General features: G+C 69.9%; 3 protein-coding genes across 4 annotated transcripts; 1 reads left to right on the forward strand and 2 right to left on the reverse strand.

Annotated features, from left to right (window-relative positions):
* Positions 1-2,003: 2,003 nt before the first annotated feature.
* EFNA2 (ephrin A2) lies at positions 2,004-15,314 on the reverse strand. The gene is made up of 4 exons (XM_055342645.1): positions 15,116-15,314; positions 6,352-6,665; positions 4,184-4,249; positions 2,004-3,661 (listed from the first exon to the last, which is right to left on the reverse strand). Exons 1-4 carry the CDS (start codon positions 15,268-15,270, stop codon positions 3,540-3,542), a joined length of 657 nt encoding a protein of 218 aa, XP_055198620.1. The 5' UTR covers positions 15,271-15,314; the 3' UTR covers positions 2,004-3,539.
* LOC129522250 (translation initiation factor IF-2-like) lies at positions 15,269-19,798 on the forward strand. The gene is made up of 8 exons (XM_055344372.1): positions 15,269-15,534; positions 16,056-16,240; positions 16,319-16,465; positions 17,529-17,597; positions 17,841-17,942; positions 18,601-18,744; positions 19,200-19,416; positions 19,501-19,798. Exons 1-8 carry the CDS (start codon positions 15,269-15,271, stop codon positions 19,796-19,798), a joined length of 1,428 nt encoding a protein of 475 aa, XP_055200347.1.
* A 485-nt stretch (positions 19,799-20,283) lies between these two features.
* On the reverse strand, positions 20,284-21,873 carry FAM174C (family with sequence similarity 174 member C). Of its 2 annotated transcripts, XM_055343058.1 has the most exons (3): positions 21,595-21,873; positions 21,129-21,245; positions 20,284-20,617 (listed from the first exon to the last, which is right to left on the reverse strand). In XM_055343058.1, coding segments are annotated over exons 1-3 (396 nt in total). In that variant the 5' UTR covers position 21,873; the 3' UTR covers positions 20,284-20,616. The 2 variants fall into 2 exon arrangements, with proteins under 2 accessions (XP_055199033.1, XP_055199032.1); XM_055343057.1 differs by lacking the exon at positions 20,284-20,617 and having other exon boundaries at positions 20,848-21,245.
* Between the last annotated feature and the right edge of the window lie 621 nt (positions 21,874-22,494).

Consider the following 22,494-nt stretch of genomic DNA (forward strand, 5'->3'; position numbering starts at 1 on the left):
CCCTGCGGGGCCCGGTGCAACCCCAGGAGTGAGTGGCCACTGCGCATGGGGACAGCGGTCCCCGAGGCGGTGACCAGGGGCTGGGGGTGGGCAGGGACGGTTCCCGAGAGACCCGGGCCCTAAGTGCAAGCGTCGGGCAGTGCAGGGGTGTGCGTGCCTGCGGCTCCTCCGCACGTGCGGGCAGGTGACTGTGCCTGCGGCCGATGACGGTCCAGGGGGGCCTCCCAACCTGTGCCTGGTGCCGAGCACCCGGGACTGGCGCTGCCCACTGGGACCTCCCAGCCTGCGGGAGAGCAGGTGAGAATCAGCTTCCCCTCCAGGGGCCTGGGGGCGAGGCCCCTCCGCCAGGGAGGCCGAGACGGGACATGTGACGACACGTGTGACGGAATCCGAGGGGTCCGAGGGGCAGAGCCAACCGGCGCCCTGCGGGAAGCGTGCACCAGGCCGCGGGAACAGCGTGTGCCGGGACCCAGACGCGGGAACAAAGCTATTTTTGTACTTACTCACCTGAGCTCACCTTTTGTGTTAAAACTTTGTCTTAAAAAGAAACCCTCAGGGCGCCTGGGGGGCTCGGCGGGCGAGGCGTCTGCCTTGGGCTCAGGTCCTGATCCCAGCGTCCTGGGGTCGAGTCCCGCGTCGGGCTCCCTGCTCAGCAGGAATCTGCTGTCCCTCTCCCTCTGCACCCCCCCCCCCCCGCTCTCACTGTCTCTCTATCTCTCGGTCTCTCCTCGATGAACAGATAAAAATCTTTTTAAAAAAATCCTTACAATAGCTGGCTGGAAAGATCGAAAATGTCCATAAATAGGTGAAAGGATAAGCAGCGAGATCTATCCACACACAGGCACGTCCCCTGGGCCATGAGCAGGAGCGAGGCCCCCACGCCTGGGATCCAGGTAGCGCAGCAGGTCACTAAGCGTCTAGAAGGACGGACGCTGTGGGACGTGGACTCTCGGTGACTCCTACGTAACAAGACAATTAAAGTCAGCTGCTGGGATCCGCCCCCACCCCCGTGTAGGCCCCCCTTCCTCCGTCCACGGCCCCCCAAGGCCAGGGGTCTGGGGAGCGCCCCCCAGGGAGGCCCGGTGCCTGCCCGAGCTCCGGGGTCCTGGGCGGGGAAGGCGGGTCCGGGGTCTCCCGCGCGGCGCCGGGCCGGGTCCCTCGTCCACCCCCGACGCGGGCGGCGCACACAGGGCCCTTTGTGCAGCTCGCTGGCCTCATTAAGAGGCAGGCCCTGTCTCGGGCCCAGCTCGGCCGAATTCATTAGCTGCGGGCCTCCCCTCCCCGCGAATTGTGCCCGAGAGGCTGCGGGGCTGGCGGCGGCACCAAGGCGACAGGCGGCTGAGGGGTCCCCAGTCCCCGGCCCTGCTGGGCGGCCCCCAGCCTCTCTCTGGGCCCCCATCTGGGGCTAGGCCGGGGTGAAGGCCCCTCGGCGCCCACAGTCCCTGACGCGTCCCTTTTGCAAACCCAGAGAGGGATTCAGAGGCAACCCACAGACCCCTGACGCGGGGCTGGGCAAGTAGGGAACTGAGTCACACAGCCGCAGAGCTTGGCGACAGAGGCCATATAATTTGGTTGGATCCTAAAAGACCCGTCTTGGAACCTGAAGATCCTCTCTCCTCTCCCCGGGGACCCCAGATACAGCCGAGGGAGCAGGGCACCCGGACCAAGCCTGGGGGCTTGCAATCTGGGTACCTTTGCTGCGTTCCCGGTGTCTTCCCTGCTTCCTCCGGCCGCCCCCGGGCTGGGGAGGCTTGTTCCCACTGCTCGGGGGCGGGGGGGGGCGCTGAGGCCCATGGAGGGCCACGAAGGACAGCGCCCCACAAAGCGCTCATCCCGGAGCCTGGCCCCCCAACCACCCGAGACTCCGAGACTCCGTCACGGTGGAGCCCCGATCTCCCTCCCTCCCCAGCGGGCGGACTCGGGACGCAGCTCCAAACTGTAAGTTCCGAGTGTCCCCCCACCCCCCGCAGCTGGGCAGAGGGCCCCCCCCCACACGCACACGCTGGAGGTTTACACTCGTTTTATTATAAAAAAATACAGAATTCAAAGTTGATTGTAACGGAGGGGGAGTCCGCGCCGCCAGCTCCAGGCGTGGCCACGCCGCCCGCCCGCTGCCCCTACAAAAGCCCCACCTGGCAGCCCCGCACCATATATACTTATATAGAATATATAGAAAACACAGATCAGGAAAGGCGGGTAGAAATATGAAATCTGTATAAATGCTGTTTGCTTCTTTAAAGGGTCGGGGGGTGTCTTTTTCTGGGGGTGGGCTCCCCCGGTGTTTTGCTTCGTCCTGTTTTCCCTTACAAACATGGTTAGTTCCGGGAGCAAGGGGAGGGGGCTCCGACAGACAACTGAGCTTATTGCGAAGTGTGGCTTCTACTCTAAAGAGTCCCCCCACCCCCACCCCCGCCAAAAAAAGTGCCCCCCCTCCCGGGAAGGGGAAAAAAAAAAAGAGACTTTCCAGGCCGTCCTTAGGAATACAGTAAAAATAAATCACAGTATATATACTTGCTGGCTCTATTTACAGAAACGTCATGTCTTCTGGGCCTCGGCGGCCGGCAGGTGAGGCTGGGCGGGGGGGGGGGGCGCCCAAGGGGTTCTAGACTCGGGGGCCTGGGACTCAGAGCGGGCCGTGGCCCCCGGTGAAACATCCTGGATTTCCACTCTGGGAAAGGAGCCCCCGAGGAGGCGGGTGAGGCAGGGGCAGGGGCTGGGGTGGGCTCAGATTCCGGGGGGCCTGGGGCCACTTCTCACTACCCCCTTCCCCCCGGGCCCGTGGGAGGTGCAGGGTGGCGCCAGCCAGGACCCCGCAAGACAAACGGGGTGAGCTGACCAGGGGGTCTCCTGAGGCCCGTGCCCCCGGGACCAGGAGCCCCCACCCGCCCATACCCTTCTGTTTCCTTCCCAAAGTCACCAGCAACAGCAAAGGAATAAATTAAATTAGAAACTCAAGTCTTTCTGAGTCCGCCATAAAACAAAACCACTGCCAAGAGGTTCTTAGGTTCTCCGGCACTCCGGAAGGGCTGGCCTGGCCTCAGGACCCTTAGCCACGCACCCCCCAGGGCGGGTCCCGGGGCGCTGGACGCCCCCCACCTGGCAGGGGCAGCACCTGTCATGGGAGAAATGGAGTGTCTGTGTGTTCTTCAGGCGAGGCCATCCAGGCGAGGCCGTCCAGGGGGACCATCCAGCAGGTGGGCCGTCCAGGAGGACTGTCCAGGTGAGGCCATCGAGGGGGACCGTCCAGGCGAGGCCGTCCAGGGGGACCGTCCAGCAGGTGGGCCGTCCAGGAGGACCGTCCAGACGAGGCCGTCCAGGGGACCATCCGGCAGGTGGGCCGTCCAGGAGGACCGTCCAGGCAAGGCCTCCAGGGGGACCATCCAGGCAAGGCCATCCAGGGGGACTGTCCAGCAAGGCCATCCAGGCAGGCCGTCCAGGGGGACCGTCCAGGCAAGGCCCTCCAGGGGGACCGTCCAGGGACCGTCCAGGCAAGGCCATCCAGGCAGGCCGTCCAGGGGGACCGTCCAGGCGGGCCAGGACTAGGAGCCCAGGAGTGTCCAGAGCACAGGGACAGTGCTGAGGACGAGCTGGCAGCTGCCCAGGCCACTGCACGAGTTATTGCTGGTGAAGATGGGCTCAGGGGCCTCGTACAGGGTCTCGTCTGGGGAGACACAGAGACAGGATGGTCACCAGGCGCCCTCAGTCCCCGTGGCCCCTCCTTCGCCGGCTGTGCCCCACACCCTGACTCTGCTCCCTGGAGCTCACGAGGCTCAGCTGCACCCCCTGGCCGAGCGGGGCTGTGCCCTCAGTGCGAGCGCGGCCAACAGCAGGGCACACACACGACCTGGCGCCCAGGTGAGGTCACATGGCTGCGGGGACCCCCGTTCTCTGGTGTGGCTGTGACATTGGGGCCATGGCCCTCGGGTCTACCCCGGGGAGCTTCCCTGATGCTGACGCTTGGGTGCAGGGCGCGGCCGCAGCGCAGGCCAGGCCAGGGCCTCCACCCTCACTCCCGAAGGTCTGCGGTGCTGTCCTCACTCAGGTGGGGAAATGAGGCTGCGGGGCAGCGGCCGCTGCTGGGGTCATGGGACTCCCAGGGCTGCGCTCCGGCCGCCCGCGCTCCGCACACCCGCAGTGGGCTCTGCGGGCTCAGGACACAAGGCTGAGGGCCCTGAGCACTTACTGGTCGGCCGGACATAGACCTTCAGCCTCAGGCAGGGCCGGTCCACAGCATTGGGCGGAGTGGCAGCTGGAAGACACGGGCAGGGACGGGGGACAGGAGCTCTCAGCGCCGAGACCTCCTGGGCTCCATCCCCTTCCCCACACTGGTGGCACAACCTCACCCAAGGCTAGGGGCGGGGCCACCCTCAAAACTCCTACTCACACATCAAAGCCCCAGACACAACGTCCTCTCTTTCCCAGAAGTCCTCCTGCACACCCTCCCTGCCCTTCCGTTTGCTGCTGCCTGACCCCAGCGACCGGGGGTGTCTGAGTCTGGCTCCATCTCACCCCAAGGCAGCACAGGGCAAGGCTCAAAGGTGATGACTAAAAACCTGTTTTTCTCGAATCCAATCAGCAAAAACTCAGTGTAACCAAATGATTGATCTAGGATCAAATACCTGCTCCCCGCTGCCCGCGGGTAAGTCACCCCTACATGGGCCGCATCTGCCCTGCAGCAAGAGCTTGGGAAACGACGACCTCCATCCATCTAGGGGCCAGCAAAGCCAGTGGCCCCCGGGAGAGAGGCTGCACCCCCACCTCACCCGGGGGGCCCACAGCACTCGGGGCTCAGGACAGGGACTCAGGGGGAGGCCCCAGCCCAGGGGGCCCGTGGGGCTCGCACACGTGAGCCGCCCCGTGTGCACATCCACGCTGGTGGATGCACGCGGGCCGGTGTTGCCCGTCCTCTGGGGGCGGCCACCCCCGCCCGCCCCAGAAGCCCCTCACGCTGGGAGATGAAGATTAAAAAGTGCGTAATAAAAATAACATTTGTCACGGAGATAGGACGAATAATTACAATAATTATCTTTATGAAACTCCCGTCCTGGAAAGAAAAATGTAATTTTTCTTATATTACGAGGACTTAATTTCAACACCTTCTTCCCCCTTCCTCCACCCGCTTCGTCCGTGAATTAAAAGGAAAAATTCCAAATAGAGCAGAAAAGAAGAATGGGGCCCGTGGGGTTTAGCGGGACACAGCAGGGAGGACGGCGGGAGGGGCGCCTCCACATGGCCCCCCACGGAGCCCCCCACTGCACCCGCAAGGCGCTGACCTCTCACACTCCAGGGCCCCTGGAGGGGTGTTGCCCCAGGCCTCACGCTGCGAGGGCAGCGCCCAGACCCCGTGCTCCTGGCCAAGGTCCACGGGGAGCAAAGGGCTGCCAGGCCACAGCGGGACCTGGACGTGGACCCATGGCACTCCGCCAAGCCCGCTGTGCTCCGCCTCCCCATCCCCCCCCTCTACCATCAGGACTTTATGGGGGACCCCCTGAGGGGAGAAGGGACAGAGCAGGGGCCACCCACCCTGAGGCTGTGTGTGCCTCAGTGTCCCCACATCTTGGAAAGCAGCTTCTACAGTCCTGGAGGAATCCTGGGGGGTGGGGGGATGCTGGACAGGGCCTGGGGGATGGCTGCCAAGCCAAGGGGGTGACCTGCAGGTACCAGCCTCCGCCCTCACTCCCCCACCCCCACCCCGCTCCTGCACCAGATTCCCTAGGCCTGTCCCCTCCTCCCTGCGATGGAGGGTGAGCACCATGGTCTCAGGGGACAAGCTGATGGGGGGCCGTCTGCTCCGCCAGCTGAGAGGCCCAGGTCCGCTCCGGACACTGAGGTCAGGGGAGGGCGCCTGTGGGTTTACAGGCTCAACGCTGCTCTGGGCCCCATCTGCACAATGGGGACTCTGGACAGGGGGGCCTCCGGGGCTGGCTGGGAGGATGAAACCACCAGGGCTTGACCCCAGGGACACCAAGGCCAGGGCGGGAGGAGGGGTGGCCCCCCCCCCAGGACAATCCAGCCAGACCCACCTCCCCAAGGCCCGCCTCCCCCTTCCCTCGTGTCAGAGATGCGGTGGTGCTCGTGCCCACCCCCACGTGTCCCCCATGTCCTCTCCCCCATATACCCCCCATCCCCCCGAGCCCCCCCACGTGTCCCCCGTGTCCTCTCCCCCATATACCCCCATCCCCCAGTGTCCCCCCACGTGTCCCCCGTGTCCCCCTCCCCATATACCCCCATCCTGTGTCCCCCCCACGTGTCCCCCGTGTCCCCTCCCCCATATACCCCCATCCCCCGTGCCCCCCCACGTGTCCCCCGTGTCCCCTCCCCCCGTGTCCCTCTCCCGTCCCCCCCACTCACAGATGTAGTAGTACTCGTGGCCGGGCCGGAACTCGAAGCCGAGGGAGAAGGGTGTGAAGAGCTGGAACTTCTCGGAGAACTTGAGCGGCCCCCCGGGCGCCGCGGGCCGGTTGCACTCCCAGCGCTTGAAGCCGCGCTGCCGGTGGTCGCAGGAGGCGTGGCCCTCGCCGTTGACCATGTACAGCACGTAGTGCTCCATGCGCTCGGCCGGCGGCAGCGGCGCCCCGTAGTGCGGGCAGTAGATGTCCAGGTAGTCGTTGATGCTCACCTCCACCGTGTAGCCCCCGCCGTCGTCCGCCGCGCCCGCGTGGAACCTGGGGGCGGGGCCGGCGGGGCGGGGCGGGGTCAGCGCAGGGCTGGGGGCGGGGCCGGCGGGGCGGGGGCGGGGCCTGCCCAAGGCTGGGGGCGGGGTCAGCGCAGGGCTGGGGGCGGGGTCAACGCGATCTGGGTCGGGGCCAGGGTCGGTGCAGGGCTGGGGGCGGGGTCAGTGGGGCGGGGCGGGGTCAGCGCAGCGCTGGGGCGGGCCAGCGTGGCTGGGGCGGGCCGGCCCAAGGCTGGGGGCGGGGTCAACGCGGTCTGGGGCGGGGCCAGGGTCTGTGCAGGGCTGGGGGCGGGGTCAGTGGGGCGGGGCGGGGCCGGCCCAAGGCTGGGGGCGGAGTCAACGCGGTCTAGGGCGGGGCCAGGGTCCTGGGGGATCAGCCCAAGGCTGGGGCGGGGTCAGTGGGGCGGGGGCGGGGTCAGCCCAAGGCTGGGGGCGGGGTCAGCGCAGCCGGGGGCGGGGTCAGAGGGTCCGGGGACTGGGGGCCAAGGGACCCGGAGGCCCGACAAGTTCCAGGGACACGGTCCAGGGAGCAATTCCGAGGCCCCCCTCGGCGCCCTCCGGCCCCCTCCCCCACCCCCGCCCCCGTGCACCGCCCTATGCCTCCAGCCCACCAGCAGGATGCCCGGGCCGCCAGGCATTCTGGGTATCCCGAGGGAACGGAGCAGGTGTGGGTGCGACCGAGACCCCCCTTCCGGGTGCCGGACATCTGGGCTCTTCCGGGACTGGCACAAGCTGTTGCCCGGTCGTGAAGTCCGTCTCCCAAAGCACGTTACCGCTCGACTAAGCGCCCCCTCCCCCGGGCAGCCCCCCACGCGGCCCCCCAGAGCTTCCATTCTGCAGCTGCGCCTGCCAAGAAGCAGGGGGCTGTGGGGACGCAGGCTGGGCTCTGGGCCCCCGGGCGGCTGGTTCTGACGCCTGCTCTTGCCTCAGTGTCCCCGCAGGGGCGGGGCCTGGCGAGGGCGCCCCAGGGCAGCTCAGTGGCGCTGGGGGCTGCACCCCAGCCTCAACCCCTTCTTCCACTGTGACCCCCCCCAAGTCCAGCGGCCTCCCTCCGGAGCCTCTAGAATTTGATAACTGCCCCTCAACCTCTTGGTCACCCCACCAGGCCCCCAGCCACCTCACACCTCTGTCCTTCAGCCCTGCTTCCCAGCCTCCACCCGGGCAGTCCCACCTGTCATGCAGCCTGCACCCCGTCCTTGGGGAGCCCCCCAACCCCAGTCCAGCCTCATCTGGCGAGGCTGGAGGTCAGCGGAGAGCGGGACCGGCAGCTGCCCCGCCACCACTGCCTCAGGCTACAGCGCCAGGATCCCTTAGATCTGCCTGGCGGGGTCCCCTGGGTTCCGGTCACCAAAAGGCAGCCTGGCCCAAGGTGGGACAGGGGGGCCTCCAGGTGGGACAGCGGCCTCTGCCAGGAGCTTGTTTGCACATGAAAGGCCCAAACTGGGGTGGGGGGAGGGACCCGGCTCCCCAGGCTGCCCCTGTCCCTCATGGTCCAGGCCTGAGAGCTGAGCCCCAGGGCAGGGAGGGGGACTGGGACCCCGCGCCCCCGTGCCACACCTCCGTGCCCAACGTGCCGGCCACCCGGTCCAGGGAGCCATGCTGAGCCCCCCATGCGGGTGCACTCACTGGCACAGTGCACCAAGCGGTGCTGGATCATCAGATGGCATCGGCCGGCCCCCCGCTGGCCCCTGCCACTGGACACTCGGCACCAGGTCGGGGGAGGGCTTCTGGGGCTCCAGGGGTGGGAGCGAGGCAAGCAGGAGACCTGCTCACTTGTGCCTCAGTTTCCCACTCTGACACCGGAGATCTTACGGAGACCTCAAGCCTGTGGCTAAGATGGAGACTCCGAGTCTCGGGTCGGAGGGAGCAGAGTCACCGCCAACCCCTTCCCGGCTCTTGGGCTCCTCCGGGAAGGGGGGTGCCGGTGGTGGGATGGCGTCTGTGGAGTCAGGGCGTGTAGCAAGGAGACTGGGGAAGCGGGGTCCCGTGGGGGCTGCAGACAGTTCTGGGTTCAGGCACCAGTTTGTGCCCCGCTGGGTCTCGTGTTTCATCCTCCAAGTGTCAGTTTACAACTGTGCACAGTGGGGACGGTCCTTGAGGCTAAAGGGGGACCCCAGACATACACACGACACGGTAGGCCCTGCACACAGGCAGGGCAGCCCTGGGGCAGGGGCCAGGGTCGTGCTGACGCAGGGCCAGGCTGGCACGGGGTCAGGCAGAGACCCCGCCTGTCCCTTGGGCTGCCCCACGGCTGGCCAACCTCGGGTGCCCCGCGGACTGGCGGTGCTCTCCAGCCCCTTGGGAGAGATCGATGCAGACGCCACTCCAGGCTTTTTCAGAAGTCATTTCTGCTCCTTCCCAGCCCATTGAAAGCCCCATTGATCAGCCAATCGATGGCAGCCGGGGCCACGCGCCCGCCTGGACCACCCAGGCCAGGCCGCAGGGGAGGTGGAGATAGGGAACCGCCCACGGCGGGGCTGGGGGGGGTAGGGCTGAGCTGCAGGTGCTGGCGACCAGGGCCTGCCCCTCCGGGGCTCAGTTTCCCCCACCCTCCCTGGCATGGTGCAGGGGATACACAGCCTCAAAGAAAGGGCTTCCGCTCAATGGAGCCTGGAGGGTGGAGGTGGGGCTGCCGCAGCACCCCGCACCCCCCATCCCCCTGGTCCCTGCCCTCCATCCCAGACGCCCGCCTTCCTCCCCTGCGCCAGACCAGTATCCTCCCCCTTCCCGTATCATCTTCTAAAAAAGCATCTAAAACTGAGGCTGCCTTGCCGATTCCGGGGCTGGATACGTGGGCCCCACGGGGCGGGGCCTCCCAAATCCAGGGCTCGGCTTTTCTGAATGTAAATCAGACCCTGGGATCCCCTGGCTCAAAGCTCCCCATCAGTCAGATAAAACCCACAGTCCTCCCAGGTCATGAGGCCCGAAAGCCCTGCTGCCCTACGCCAGGTCGCCGGGTGATTGCCCCCCGTCACTCCCTTCTGGCCACACTAGCCATCTGGCTGCTCCTGTCCCCACCCCAGGGCCTTTGCACATGCTGTTCCCTCCGCCTGGAATGCTCTGACCTGCCTGCTTCCTCTCCATCACTTATCTTATTCCACCAGCCTCAAAACTTTACCTCTACGCGGTCCGCCGTCTGCCCTCCTGGACCCTGGGGTCCCTCCTCCGCCGCCCCTTCCCTCATTGCCAGCCCAGGTCCTCAACACATGTTTGTGGATCAAACAAGGCCGAAAAAGACACAAGTGTCTGAGGTCCCAGAGTCGCAGGGACCAGACGGTGGCCCACCATGGGGCGAGGACCCCAGGCAGACGGGTCCCAGAAGCCCCCCGACCCCCCCAAGCTCTGGCTGTCGAAGTGGACCATCCCCCCCCCCCCACGCTCTAAAATAGCGATGGCCTTGCTGCCTTGACATTCCCGGTTCCAACTTGGCGGGCAAACCCGGGCAGGCGCCTGGGCCCTGCTCAGGGTGGCGCCTGCGCGGGGGAGGGGCTCAACCCCAAAACCGAGCCGGTGCGAGCAAGACAAAGCTTTCATTTTCTCCATTAGCGCGGAAGCGTGATGTGCAAATGCTCCGTGGGAGCAGCAGATAGAGAGCAATTCTCACTAAGGGGTTAATGACTGACTTGGGATGGGTCCCCAGACGGAGGGCTCCTGAGGCTTTCGGAGGCTACGCCCATCCCCCTCCCTCCACACCTCCGCCCCCACTCCTGTGCCCACGCGCACATCCTCCAGGCAGCCCTCCCAGCCCCTGGTGGACCGGGCCCTGCCCGCCACCCCCCACCCTGCCAACCGCAGGGCCTGCAGCTAATTAGTTTCAATCGGGCCATTGTCAAGTCATTAGACGCTAATAGCAAAGCAACTAATTAGGAGTCTCACCCAAAACGGGGCCGGGGCGGGGAGGGCTGTGCCGCCGCCCCCGACCAGAAACCTGGCAGGGGCGAGGCGGGCAGCACAGCAAGGCCCCGCGTGCCCCCGCAGGCCTCGGGACCATCTCCCTCGTCTGAGCCTGACCCCGGCTCCCAGGGAGGGGCCGACAGGTGCCCGGGGGGGCCCCGGCCAACAGCCGAGGCCTCAGCGCCCAGGCCTAGCTCTCGGGGTCAGGGCGACATCTCCCATCCGACCACCGCCTGCCTCCCACAGCGGGGCGGGGGCGGGGGCGGGGTCCGCCGTGTGGGTGATCAGGGCCGCGGGCGTGGGGGGGCCTGAAGCAGTGCGGGCGGGGGCACAGGGGCAGCCCCACCGCTGGGCCTGGGTCTCCCGCAGGCCGAGGGCCGACACCCCCTCGCTCGGGCCTGACTTCCCTGTGGCCCCGGGTGACTCACTCCCTGGTGTTGGCGAAACGGGTCCAACGGGGCGCAAGGCCACGGCAGTGAGCGACGGCCCAGCTCACGTGGGGGACGGAGCCCCCAAAGCCACGGCCCCAGGCCCAACAGGGAGACCGAGGCGGGGCAAGAGAGCAGGCGTGGGGGAGACCTGGCCGTGGGGGAGACCCGGCCGGCAGCCAGAGCCAGGGTCAGGCCAAGACCCGCTGCGCGGGCGCACCTGGCCTTCAGGTGTGAGGAGGCCCAGCCGCACTCAGCCCGTCCCTGGCACGGTGGGCGGTGCGGGGCACACAGCTGAGCCCCCCCAGGGCCACACCCGGGGCGAGGCTGGCTGGGGGCCCCTCACTGAGGAGGGGGAAGGGGGCGTGGGGGTGTCACGGCCGACGGGGCACAGGGCGGGGCCTCGGGAACGCCGCACCCCATTAGTGCACCTGCTGTCCCAGGAGAAACCTGCACCTGGGACCCTGAGGAACCCACAGACCCCACAGAGGTGTGTCCCGGGGGCCCAGGGGTCCGGGGGTGGGCACCCCCAGGCTGGCAGAGGCCAGGAGCCGCCGCTCATACAGCGCGCCCCGGCATCAGCCCCCGAGCCCCCGACCTGCGTCCGCGTGGGGACAGTGCCCAGGGCGTCCACCGCGGGAGGGGAAGGGAAGGACCCCCACCCGTCAGACCCGGGGGGAAGTGCCGGGCCACCCCACCCCGCACCGCCGCTTCTCACCCCGCTCTTTGGGTGCACAGTCGCCGTCAGCACGACCTTGGGGCCCGGCCGCAGGGCCCCCCGCGCTCCCCGCAAGAGCTGCCCGGCTGTCCCGCTGCGCCCCGGGGTCCTGCCCGTGGCCTGGCGCACCTGCTGCCCGCTTCCCGAAGGCAACGCCGAGGCTCCGAGCAGCCCACCACCACCTGAGGTCGCGCCTGGACATCCCCGGCTCCCCACGGCTCCCGGGCCTGTCCCCAGGCACGTGGGGCCTCGCGTCCGAGCCCTGAAAGCCGCCACACCAACCCCCTCGGACAAAACAAAAAACCCTCGTACGACAAAATCTGGCATCACGCAGTCACGGCCGTTTGTCCCTAGAGGCCCAGGCGAGGCCGCAGGGCCACAGGGCCCAGGGGTGCCCGACGCCTCCACCATGGGGAGGGTGCGTGTCGAGTCACCACGTTCCCAGCGCACCCCCAGAAGCACACGGAGTCCCATTCAGATGCCACCCCGCCTGGCATCAGGGCGGCCGCCGAAGCCCCCTGCCCGGCAGAGCCCCAGCCCGCACCTCTGCGGCCCCGGCTGCGGGTCTCCTCCCGGGCGGGGGGCTCCGGGGTGGCCGTGGGCGCTCTACATGGCGCCAGCTCGGGACCTGCACGCCCCTCCACGCCGTGGGCAGCACGGGGCCCCGGGGACCCACGCACGTTATCCCCCGGGACGGGTGCACACCCCCACCCAGCTCCGGGGGGCCAGAGGAGGAGCCGCCGGACACGCGGGGACAGCAAGCCGCGCCACCATCCGCGAGGCCTGGCTGCGTCCTGAGCGGAGGCTCCGCGCCGACCAGAGCCTGGCAGCGCGCGCACACACAGACACACGCATGTGCGCTCCACTCCCAGATGCGCCGAAGACACATGTGTGCACCCCCCTGACAGCCCTGTTGTGCCTATGCACAGATCGGCACACGCAGATCTGCACGTGTGCCCCCAGACACCACGTACGCTGCACACACAGACGCGCTGTGCAAACACATGCATGCACTCTGGCACAACCACCAGGACACGTGTGCAAACATGCCAGAGCCAGGGCCCACACACACATGGAGGCATATGCGTCATCCTGCCGCACACACATGCGTGTGCACCTCCCGGGGCCCCAGGATCCCCGCGTATCCGACACAAAAACCCGCAGCTACACATGGCCTGAGACAGAGGCGCGCCCGAACCTTCCCCGCGCCGCAGCACTCGGCCCCGTATGAGGGGGCTGGCCCGGGACCCCAAGCGGCCGGCCCGGGGGTGACCAGGTAGGTGCCGGCCGGACAGACAGCCGGACAGCCAGCCCCTGGGGGTGCGGGGGCGCCCGGTGGCCGAAGCAGACCCACGGCCCCTCCCCGCCGCGGCGCTGCGGTGGGTGTGGGGCTCGCTCGGCAGGGTCCACCCGCTGCAGGCGTGCAGGAAGTGCGCTGCACAGCAGGAGCACGGAATTCGGGCGCCGGAGCCACATGCTTATTACCTTGGTGCAGGTACGAGGCCTGGCCGGGCGAGGGTGCTGGCACCTGCAGGGTGTCTGTGCCTGACCGTCCCCCATGTGACCACATGCGTCCCACGGGCTCCTCCACTGACCGCCCGTCCTGCGCCCCAGGGTGCCCGGCCCTCACCCTGACCCCCTTCCTTGCTGTGCCTTTTGTGTGCGCCCCCCTCTCTCAGGCACGCCCTCTCCCACCCCCGCCGTCCCTGCGGTTCCCCATCTCCGCCACCTGCCGCCACCACTGATCCGTCACTGACCAAACCAGGCCTGTGTCCTGTCTCTGCCCCTGGGCCTGCCTCCTGCTTCGGGGCCTGCGGGCCGACCCCGCACCCCTGCCCCAGGCAGCCGTCCCCAGGACCGGGTGCCTTCGGGAAATCTCCACTGCCCGGTGCCCTTGGATCTGAGGCCCAGCACCACCCGTCCTCCCGTGTCCAACACACACCCCGTCATGGGGCACAGGTTCCGGGCCGGCCACCCCTGGACGGCAGACCTCCTGGGGGTCCCGAGGCCACCGAGGCCTTCGGTCAGCTGGTCGGAACGGGCTGTCAGGTTCACCACAGGAGGCGTCCGAGCGGCCGGCCAGAGCCAGGCACCGGCTGGGGGGCTGCCTCCCTCCCCCGGCCGGGGTCCTGCCCGCAGCGCCGCGGCAGGTGGGGCAGCAGGCGGCCCCAAGCACCCCCATTCCGTCCCCATCTGAGGCTCCTCGTGTGTTTGGTGTTTGCTAGAACAAAGGACAGGCCATGCCTAGGACGGAGATTCCAAAGCTGAAACCAAAAACTTGGGCCGGGGAAGCCCTGCCCGCTGGGCTCCCCCGCTCGGCCGCAGGGAAGAGCCTTAATCAAACCCACATGTAACCGGCGGGGCAGGCGGCTCAGGGAACCCGCTCCGCGGTGGCCCGGCTGTCCCTCTGCGGCCCGGGGTCTCTGCCCTTGGCCCTGGGGCCCGACCCCACAGCTGGGCAACGAGGGGGTGTCTGGGTGCGCTCCCCACCCCCCACGGCAGGACACTGGCCACCCTTGTCCCGGACTCTGCCTCAAAGACGGCCCTTTATGCAACTTTCTGCCCGAGGATCGAGGACGGCAGGGGACAGTGGGCTCCGGAGGGTGTCTCGGCCGGCACTCGAAGCAGAGGGAGAGTGACCAGTGGCAGCAGCGCAGGAAGCAGGGAGGCTGGCCGGCCAGGGGCACCCCGCGCAACCCAGAGCGGGGACCCCGGGGCCAGAGGCGCTCCCAGCCCCGTCGCCCAGGGGACCCCCGGCCGACTCCGGCCTTCGGGCGCCTGAGATGCGCAGGCGCTCGGCCGACGTCCGGGGCACCGTCCATCCCCGGCGAACTTTTCCCACGCCGGTTGACAGGCACTCGTGCCCCGCGCACGGCACGCAGCAGCAGAGCCGCGGGGGACGCGTGGGCAGGCAGGGCACAGGCCGCCGGGGTCCCCACCCCAGCTCTGCCCCCGGCACGTGACCTTGAGCCAGCCGCTCGGCCACTCTGTGCCTCAGTTTCCCCGTCAGTGCCAGGAAGACGGGAGAGGGTGCCACCGGGTCCGACTGCCAGGACTGCCCCGCGCGGTGCCTCAGTGTCCCCGTCTCCTCCAAGCGGGACCAGGGACCCCTGGAGCGAAGGCGGGTGTGGGCTGGGAGGGAGGAACAGAAGAACTTCCCCAAGTTCACGCGGGGACCCCGCGGGCAGGACGCACCGCGGACCGGCCGGCCGAGGTCCCCCTCCGGGCCGCTGCGCCGCGGGGCTCCCCGGGGACCTCCGCGAACTCCGAGGCGCGGACACCGCTCGGCCCGGGGGCCCCGGGCGCGCTCCTGCGGGCGGGGGCCGCCACCTCGGGTGGGCGCTCGGCGCAGAGGGCGAGGGGCGGGGGTCCCGGGGCGCCCCGGGCGGGGGCCGCGCTCACCTGGGGTTGCTGCGGTTCCAGTACACGGCGTAGCGGTCCGAGCTGGCGCGGGCGGCGTCCTCGGCGCGCGCGAAGGGCGGCGGCGGCGGCGGCGGCAGCGGCAGCGGGAGCAGCAGCAGCAGCAGCGGCAGCAGCGGGCGCTGCGCGGGCGCCATGGCCCCGGTCCGGCCGCCCCGCGCTCGCCTGGCCGCCGCCTGCCAGCCGTCTCCGCCTCCTCCGCCGCCGCCGAGCGGGCGGGCGCGGGGCGGGCGGGAGGAGGGCGCGCCGGCGCTTGGAGATCCGCGGCCGCCCCCGCCGGGGCGCGCGCGACCTCGGGCGCCGGGAACGCAGGCGGCGGCGGGCGGGGCGCCGGGGTCGCCCCGGGCGCCGGCCCGGCCGCGCGGACTCTCGCAGCGCGGGCCGCCGCCGCAGCCGCCGCTGCCGCCGCCGCCGCCGCCGGGAGGGCCGAGGAGGGCCGGGGAGGGGCCGGGGCTCCGGCCTTTGTCCCGCCCGAGCGCCGGGAGGGCCGCGGGCGCCCCCTCCTGCCGCGCCCGGCCGCGCGGGGCGGGGGCTGCGGCTGCCTGGACGCCCGCATCCTCGCCCCCGCCCGCGGTCCCCCAGCAGTCAGCGAGGCCGGCGCCCCCCAGGAGCAGGGGACACGGGCTCCGCTGCCCCGGCTCCGCTCCCTCCTCCAGACCCGGACCGAATCCTAAGCCCCAGGCAACTGCAGGGCTCCCCGACCCCCCAGCACTAGGCTTCCCCCCTCTTCACTTCTGCTTCCTCTTCTGGGAAAGGGAACCCGAGTCCTGACTCAGCTCCTAAGGGCCCGGGGCAAACAGTAGGGCGGGACACACGGCGGCCGTTTCCCGCTCATCCTGGGACCCAAGCAGCGTGGCCCCCAGAGCAACAGCACGGGAAGTCAACCCCCCCCACCCCCCCACCCCCCGGCGACATCTGACAGGGCAGGCCGGCCAGCAAGGGCACCGGGGCGGAGGGCGCAGCTGAAGCAGAGGCCCGGAGAGCCTGACCGGTCCAGGGAGCGGACAGTGCTCACCCCCGCCGGCTGCCTGCCGGCCAGGAACGGGGGCCTGTGCTCCCGGCTGTCCGTCTTCGTGCCCCGCCTCTGTCACCGGACGGCTGGCAGAGGTACTCCGTCACCAAGTGCCGGCTGCAAAGCGGTGCCCAGCCGGGCTCCCCCTCTCTGGGCCTGTTTCTCGCACCCAGGGCTGGCGAAGCGCGAGGCCCAGGAGGCAAGACCTCTTGAACTGGGAGGCTCCCCTGTGAGGAGTGACTGCCTGTCCCTGCAGGAACCCGCAGAGACCCAAGCCTGGCCGGTTGACCCGCACCCCAGCCACATGCCTCCAGCATGCCGTGGGTGTACCCCACCTGTGACCCGAGCTTCCCCTTCGCTCAGGCTGGACCCTGAGAGTCCATCCCTTTTTCTTGCCATTAAAATTCTGCTCATCCATCAAGGCCTGTCCCTCCCCATGTCCCCCCACCCCAGCCACGACGAGGTGCTCAGTCCTCTGCCCTCCAGGGAACTCAGCCCGTCTGTTCCAGACGTTCTGGCGTCTGAGTTTTGTCCTCTTACCACACGTCGCCAAGCCCCAGGGTTGCCCCAGGGGGCTCCGCAGAGGATGGTGGCGAGGGCAGGCCCAGGAGGCCCACAGAGGCCCAGGACTGGCCCAGCGTCACCTGGCAGGGCCTTCAAACTGACTCTGGATACACCTGGAGGGAGGGCCTGGGTTCCCGCCACACGGGCCCCGCTCCATGCAGGCTGACCCGGCTGGCTCTCTGGAGGGCACAAGGGCGGTCGCTCCCAGTGGGGTCCCTTCTGGAGGACAGGACAGGCATGGAAGGAGGGCCAGCAGCCCAGGGGTGCCAGCATGCCCGGCCCAGTCCAGTGTCTTGCCTGACAAAGAGGGGCCTTCTGGGAACTCCCTCTGTCCTCCTACTGGACGGGACCTCACAGCTGGGGTTGGGGTCCCTTCCGTCAAACCCGGCAGGACCTGGACCTGCAGGGGGCAGGAGGAGCCCAGGCGGGCAGGGTACACCAGGCACAGGGGACTGCCCGGCAAAGGCCCCACAATGGGTCTGCTCATTTGCATGCAGGGGCCACCAAGGCAAGAGCCGCCACTGCCGCTGCCTGAGCGGATTTGAGCTGAAGCTCTGTTTTCCTTCTGTTCTTGTCTCTCTCTCAAGGTCAGAGCCAGAGCAGGGACAGGAACAAAGGCGCGCGTCCCCCATTCAACCTCTCTGCGCCCGCCGGCCGCTCCTGGAGGAAGGGCTCTGGGGAGGGGAAGGCAGGGCAGCTCTGAGGCCTGGCCCCGGGCAAGGTGGGGGTGGGGGCACAGCACCGGCTGCCCAGCGCCCCTGGGGACTCCTGCCCTGCTGGGGGCCGCCCTCGGCACCTAAGAGGCCCTGTGCCCCCCAGGGCTGGCGGCCCTCCCAGCCTCCAGGCGCAGCCAGCAGGGGGTCAGCTGGGGCCAGGGGGCATTCTGGAGTAAGCTTCCCCTGGAGTCAAGAGTCAGCCATCAGGTTCCCTCTGGGGACAGGGGTCAGTCTTGGGTTCGAGGCTGAGGCAAGGTCAGAGGTCACTCGGGGTTGGCCATCTGCCCCAGGTCCAGATCCAGAACAGATGGGGTGGGGGTCTGTTCCTGTCCACCCTGGTCCTGGGGGTCGGCCCCAGACTTGGGGAGGGTCCTGTTCAGGCCAGGCCCAGACTTGACTCCCAGCCTGTGTCTAGCACCCCCGGCGCCCTGGCCCAGCACCTGCTGCCTGCCGCCCACTGACCCGCAGACCAGCGCCCACCACCCGCAGCACGTTGCTTGCCACCCTGGCCTGCGGGGTGAGTCCCCCGGCTTGGGATCAGCGTCTGGCGCCCTTTCGCCTTCGAAGGCCACGGCGCCAGGGAGGAAGGTAGAACGATGCAGAAGTTCCTCGGTGAAGGATGAACCAGGCCCACCCCGCCTCCTGCCCCGGCTCTGGCAGAAGCCCCGGCTGGCCGGGGGGCGGGTGCAAAGACCTGGGGAGCCCGCAGAGGAGGCCCCTGAGATCCTGGGAGGACGCCCCGCTGCACCCCGGCCCGGGCCGGCACCCAGGTCAGCCTGGCTGTAGGACACCCCTTTAAGGAGCCCGAGGCGCCGGCTCCCACCCGCCTCGTTCCCTGGATGGACAAGCGAGGCCGGGCTTGGGCAAGAGCCAGAAACCCCAACCCGGGCCCTGGCTGCGCCGTGTGTGCCGCCCACTGCGGTGGGGAAGCGGGGTGCTGGGAGGGGCGGGGGTCCGTGCACCCCCAGCTGGCACGAGCTGGGGCTCCGCAGCAGGGGACAGCGCCGCCTGTCCTCTGTACATCCCATACGTGTGGCCACATGTGTCGTGCACCGCGCCCGCCTGAGTGCGGGAGGTGGAGGAAGGTGCTGGAAGCCCGCCCGGGCTGCCTACCTGCACGCAGGGGCCCGGGGGGCCTTTCATCTCCGGCTGACAGGCGGCTCCCCGGCTTTCAGCCGCTGAGGACTTCCCGCTAACCGCTCCCGCCTGGGCAGAGGCTGCCGATCCGGAGCGCGGGGCGCCGCTGGGCGGGGCACCCCACGCTGCCCACGCTGCCCACAGGCTGGCTCAGCGCAGCCGGGCTGGGGCGGGGGCCACTGGTGCGTTCCCAGCTCCAGCTCCGGGTGGCAGAGCGCGGGGTCTCTCCTGACCTCATTAGGGTAGTTAATGTGCCTTTTGAAGCTCAAAAAACCGCTCAGAGCTGCGGGAGTGGGACGCGGATCACGGGCCGAGAGCGCAGCGCACGGTGTCTGCTCGCCTGTTGAGAGCGCGTCCCCGTGGGTCGGAAGCAGAGACGGGACAGACGGGGGGACAGACGGAAACGCAGACCGAGTGAGAGAGGCCGGGCCGATGGATGGAGAAAAACCGTCGGGAGGCTCCGAGTCAGAAAGACACAAGGACAAAAATGCAGAGACAGAGACCCGCGGTGGGAACAGACGGAGGAAGAGCCCGAGTGGGCGGGTGTGACCTGTCCGGGTCTCCCAGGGGCTCTGGCTTCACTTTGAGCTTCCCCACAGAACCCACTGGACCCTGAGTGCGAGACCCTCCCAAACAGCAGGGCGGGAGCAGCAGTCAGGGAGGACTTCCTGGAGGCACCAGCTGGCCAGCAGGAGAAAGGGGAAACGTAAGCAGGCTCGGGGTGCAGAGGCCAACAGAGGTGCCGAGGGCAGCGACCCCAGCTGCAGAGGGCGCCCACCAGCTGGCCGTGCGGGCGACGGCTTCTCTGCACCCCGGCAGCAGGCAGGGAGCGACACTCCCCGGCAGGGCGGCGGGTGGGCCCGCGGGGCTGACAGCAGCGCAGCCCCTGCCGGTCGCGGGGGCGAGGTGGCGGTCCGCTGAGCCTCTTGCCCCCCCAGGACCGCCCGGCTCCAGCGGAGGAGGCGGCCTCACCGCCCGCAGCCCCGAGTCCCGCAGCCCCGCGGCCCGCAGGGAGGAGGCTGCGTGGCACAAGGCTGCCACCTGGTGGCTGCTCCTCACCGCGCCGCGGCTGCGCTGCCTCCGGCCAAGACCCTGGGGAGCCTCCAGGCCGGGCAGCCCCTCCCCCCAGACTCCCCACCACCGATCGCACGGAGGGTGGGGGGCGCCAGCCCAGAACCGCCACCTGTCCGGGAGCAGCAGCTCACGAGGGAACCAGGCCCACGGGGAAACCCATAAACTCGCGGGGGCTGGGGGCTCAGGTTCAGCGCAGCTCCCACAGGAGCGCTATGGGGGCCTTGGGAGCACAGGAAGCTCTGGCCCCCCTCCACTACTGCCCCAGAGCTCCGTGGGAAACACCCCCAGGTGCCGGGTGGTGAGCAGGGTCGGGCAGGGACACCGGGGGGCGCGGCCTGGAGGGGCTCCAGGGACGGAGCCCCTGTACGTGGGCTTTGACCGGCAAACGCAGGAGCTCCCCTGGGCCTTGGGGCGCAGGCCGGCAAGGCCTCTATCTGGGCGGGTGAGGCCAGGGCTTCCCCAGCTCCCCGTCTATCTTGGGGGTTCCTCACTGGACCCCTGGGGCAGCCAGGGACAAGCCCAGGGAAGCCCGGCTTGGTCACAGATGGGAGACCGAGGCACAGGTGGAGCCCTGCTCTGTGGCGCACCCACCCCACCGCCTGTGGGTCGGCGCACCGGGTGGGGCCTGTGCGGAGTTGAGGTCCAGCTACCGAGCCACTGCTGCCTTTATTGTCGCCAGCACAGCGGGACAGCTCCCAGACAGCTCCCAGACAGGTCCCTCGGCCCGCCCCGTCCCCCACAGAAGTGGCGTGACCCAGGCCACAGTCCCCCAGTCTCTGAGGCCCGCTGAGGCTCCCGGCGCCTCTGATTTGCACGCAGCATCCTGCAGGGCGGCGTCAGGGTGAAGGGCCAGGCGGCGTCTGGGAGTCTGCAGCGAAGCCAGCAGGAGGATCAGCGGGGTGCCGCACGCCCCGGGAGCCCGTTCGGCCTCTTGTCCTCTCCCTGGGGCTTCTGGAAAGGCCGCCTCCGGGACCGGAGCATCTGGGGGTGAAGGGGGGGTGAGACCCCGCGGTCCCCCGCGGGGCTCCCCCTGCCAGTGACCAGCAGAGACCTCCGCTGTCCGGCGTCCCCTAGAGTCCGCCAGGCCCCCCTCCCCAGCCCCGGGGCCGCGGGGCCCCACCAGGCCGCCGCCAGGCAGGGGGTTCCCGGATGGCACCAGCGCCGTCCCCCCCCACCCCTCCCCCCCCCCCCCCCCCGGCCGGCAGGTCAGAGCAGCGCCCCGCCCGGTGTCCCGGCGTCCCGGCGTCCCGGCCTCCGAGCCTGCGCCCTGTCCCGGAGGGCGGCTCGCGACTGCTCGGGCCGCTGCTGCCTCCGAGCCTCCTCCCCGCCGGGGCACAGGGCCGGAGCCCGAGCCCGCCCGTCGGCGGCCCCACGACGCTGTCCCCGACACTCATCCTGGCCTCCGGGTCGGCCGGGGCAGGCCTCGGGGGCTGGCGGCCCCCTCCCCGCGACAAGCCCGGTCCCCGGGAGCCTGCGGCGAGGGCCGCGCTACCATCTCAGATTCCGGGTCTCGAAGACGATCTCCTCGTCGCTGTCCAGCGACGCCATGTCCGTGGGGTCGTCGGTGTTGGCCAGGAGGCCGTACCTCCTCCGCTGCGGCTTCTTCAACCTGCAGGCGGGCCGAGGCGAGCTCAGGGCCGGCGTCGGGGTCCGGCCACCCCGCCGGCTCCCCGCGGGCAGCGCCCCCCCCCCCCGGCCGTCCCAGCCGCCCGCGCCCTCCGCGCCCTCCGCGCCCTCCGCGCCCTCCGCGCCAGCGACCCCGGCGCCGCTCCGGCCCCTCCCCGGGCCCCGCAGAACCGAGGCGGCGCGCGGCCTGCGCGGGGTGACGCGGGGCCGCCGACCCGAGGGAGGGGCCGCGCCCCGGGGTCCCCCCGCCCGGCCACGGCGCTCCGGGGGCGGGGCCCGGCGCCGACACGTGAGGCGGGAGGCGCGCGAGGACTGGCCGCCGCCGGCCGCACCTGAACGCCCGGATGAGGAAGTAGAGCGCGGCCAGGCCGCTGAGGCCCGTGAGCACGTAGAAGAAGCGCAGCACCGAGGAGCCCGGCGAGGCCGGCGGCCGCGCGTGCGTGCTGTTGTGCGGCGGGCCCGGCTGGCTCCCGTTCGTCACGGCGGGCGATGGCGACAGCGTGGCCTGCACGGGGCGCGGCGACGGGGGCGCGGCCTCCTGGGCCCCGCACAGCAGCGCCGACAGCAGCAGCGGCAGCAGCGGCGGCGGCGGCAGCACGCGCGGCCCCATGGCCCGGCGGAAGCGGAGCCTGCGCCCCGCCCCCCGCGCCCGTCACTCAGCGGCGCGGGGGCGGCCCCGGCCAATGGCCCGCGGGGGCGGGGCCTAGCGCTCGCGGAGCCCCGCCCCCGCCGAGCGGATCCTCGGGCGCTTCCGGGCGGGGCCCACAGGCGCTGCGGCCGCCGGCTGCGCGCGCACCCCGGGCCTTCCCTGCCCGCGGACCGCGGCCGCCGGGCGCCCTCCGCTCCTCCCGGTGGCTAGCACGGTGGACTCCGAGGCCGCGCGGCCTGCAGCCCCAGCCCGCGCGGAGTGCTCCCCCCGCTCTCCTCCCCCTGGAAGAGGGGCTGTCCAGCTAGTGGGGAGCATCTGGCTCTCCGCAGGGGCCGCCCCCACCTGTGGGAGGACTCGGGGCTCCCTGCCGCCGCCACCACCCTCCCCGCCCTACTGAGAGTGGAGGGGAGTGGCCCAGGACTAAGGCATCCCAACCAAGGGTCAGCCCCAATGCTCTGCACCCCAGAACCGGGCAGGAGGCAACCAACCCAGAACGCAAGCTCAGTCAACACAAGATGGGAGACTGGGGGGCACTCTGCCAAGACCCTGGACGAGAGGTGCCCACCTGACATGAGGCGGCCTG

This window comes from Nyctereutes procyonoides, unplaced genomic scaffold, assembly GCF_905146905.1.
Source record: "Nyctereutes procyonoides isolate TBG_1078 unplaced genomic scaffold, NYPRO_anot_genome, whole genome shotgun sequence".
In the NCBI taxonomy this organism is placed as follows: Eukaryota; Metazoa; Chordata; class Mammalia; order Carnivora; family Canidae; genus Nyctereutes; species Nyctereutes procyonoides.

What these genes read in the sequence shown, in the direction of transcription:
- FAM174C (XM_055343057.1), bottom strand. Translation starts at nt 21,872, where the DNA reads ATGGGGCCGCGCGTGCTGCCGCCGCCGCCGCTGCTGCCGCTGCTGCTG. An exon ending in TTCCTCATCCGGGCGTTCAG is followed by an intron (nt 21,246 to 21,594) that starts GTGCGGCCGGCG and finishes GCCCGCCTGCAG; the next exon opens with GTTGAAGAAGCCGCAGCGGA.
- LOC129522250 (XM_055344372.1), top strand. Translation starts at nt 15,269, where the DNA reads ATGGCCCCGGTCCGGCCGCCCCGCGCTCGCCTGGCCGCCGCCTGCCAG. An exon ending in CCGCCGCCGCAGCCGCCGCT is followed by an intron (nt 15,535 to 16,055) that starts GCCGCCGCCGCC and finishes GACATCTGACAG; the next exon opens with GGCAGGCCGGCCAGCAAGGG. An exon ending in GGGCCAGGGGGCATTCTGGA is followed by an intron (nt 17,598 to 17,840) that starts GTAAGCTTCCCC and finishes GCCTGTGTCTAG; the next exon opens with CACCCCCGGCGCCCTGGCCC.
- EFNA2 (XM_055342645.1), bottom strand. Translation starts at nt 15,270, where the DNA reads ATGGCGCCCGCGCAGCGCCCGCTGCTGCCGCTGCTGCTGCTGCTGCTC. An exon ending in TGGAACCGCAGCAACCCCAG is followed by an intron (nt 6,666 to 15,115) that starts GTGAGCGCGGCC and finishes CCCCGCCCCCAG; the next exon opens with GTTCCACGCGGGCGCGGCGG. An exon ending in CCACGAGTACTACTACATCT is followed by an intron (nt 4,250 to 6,351) that starts GTGAGTGGGGGG and finishes CGTGTCTTCCAG; the next exon opens with CTGCCACTCCGCCCAATGCT.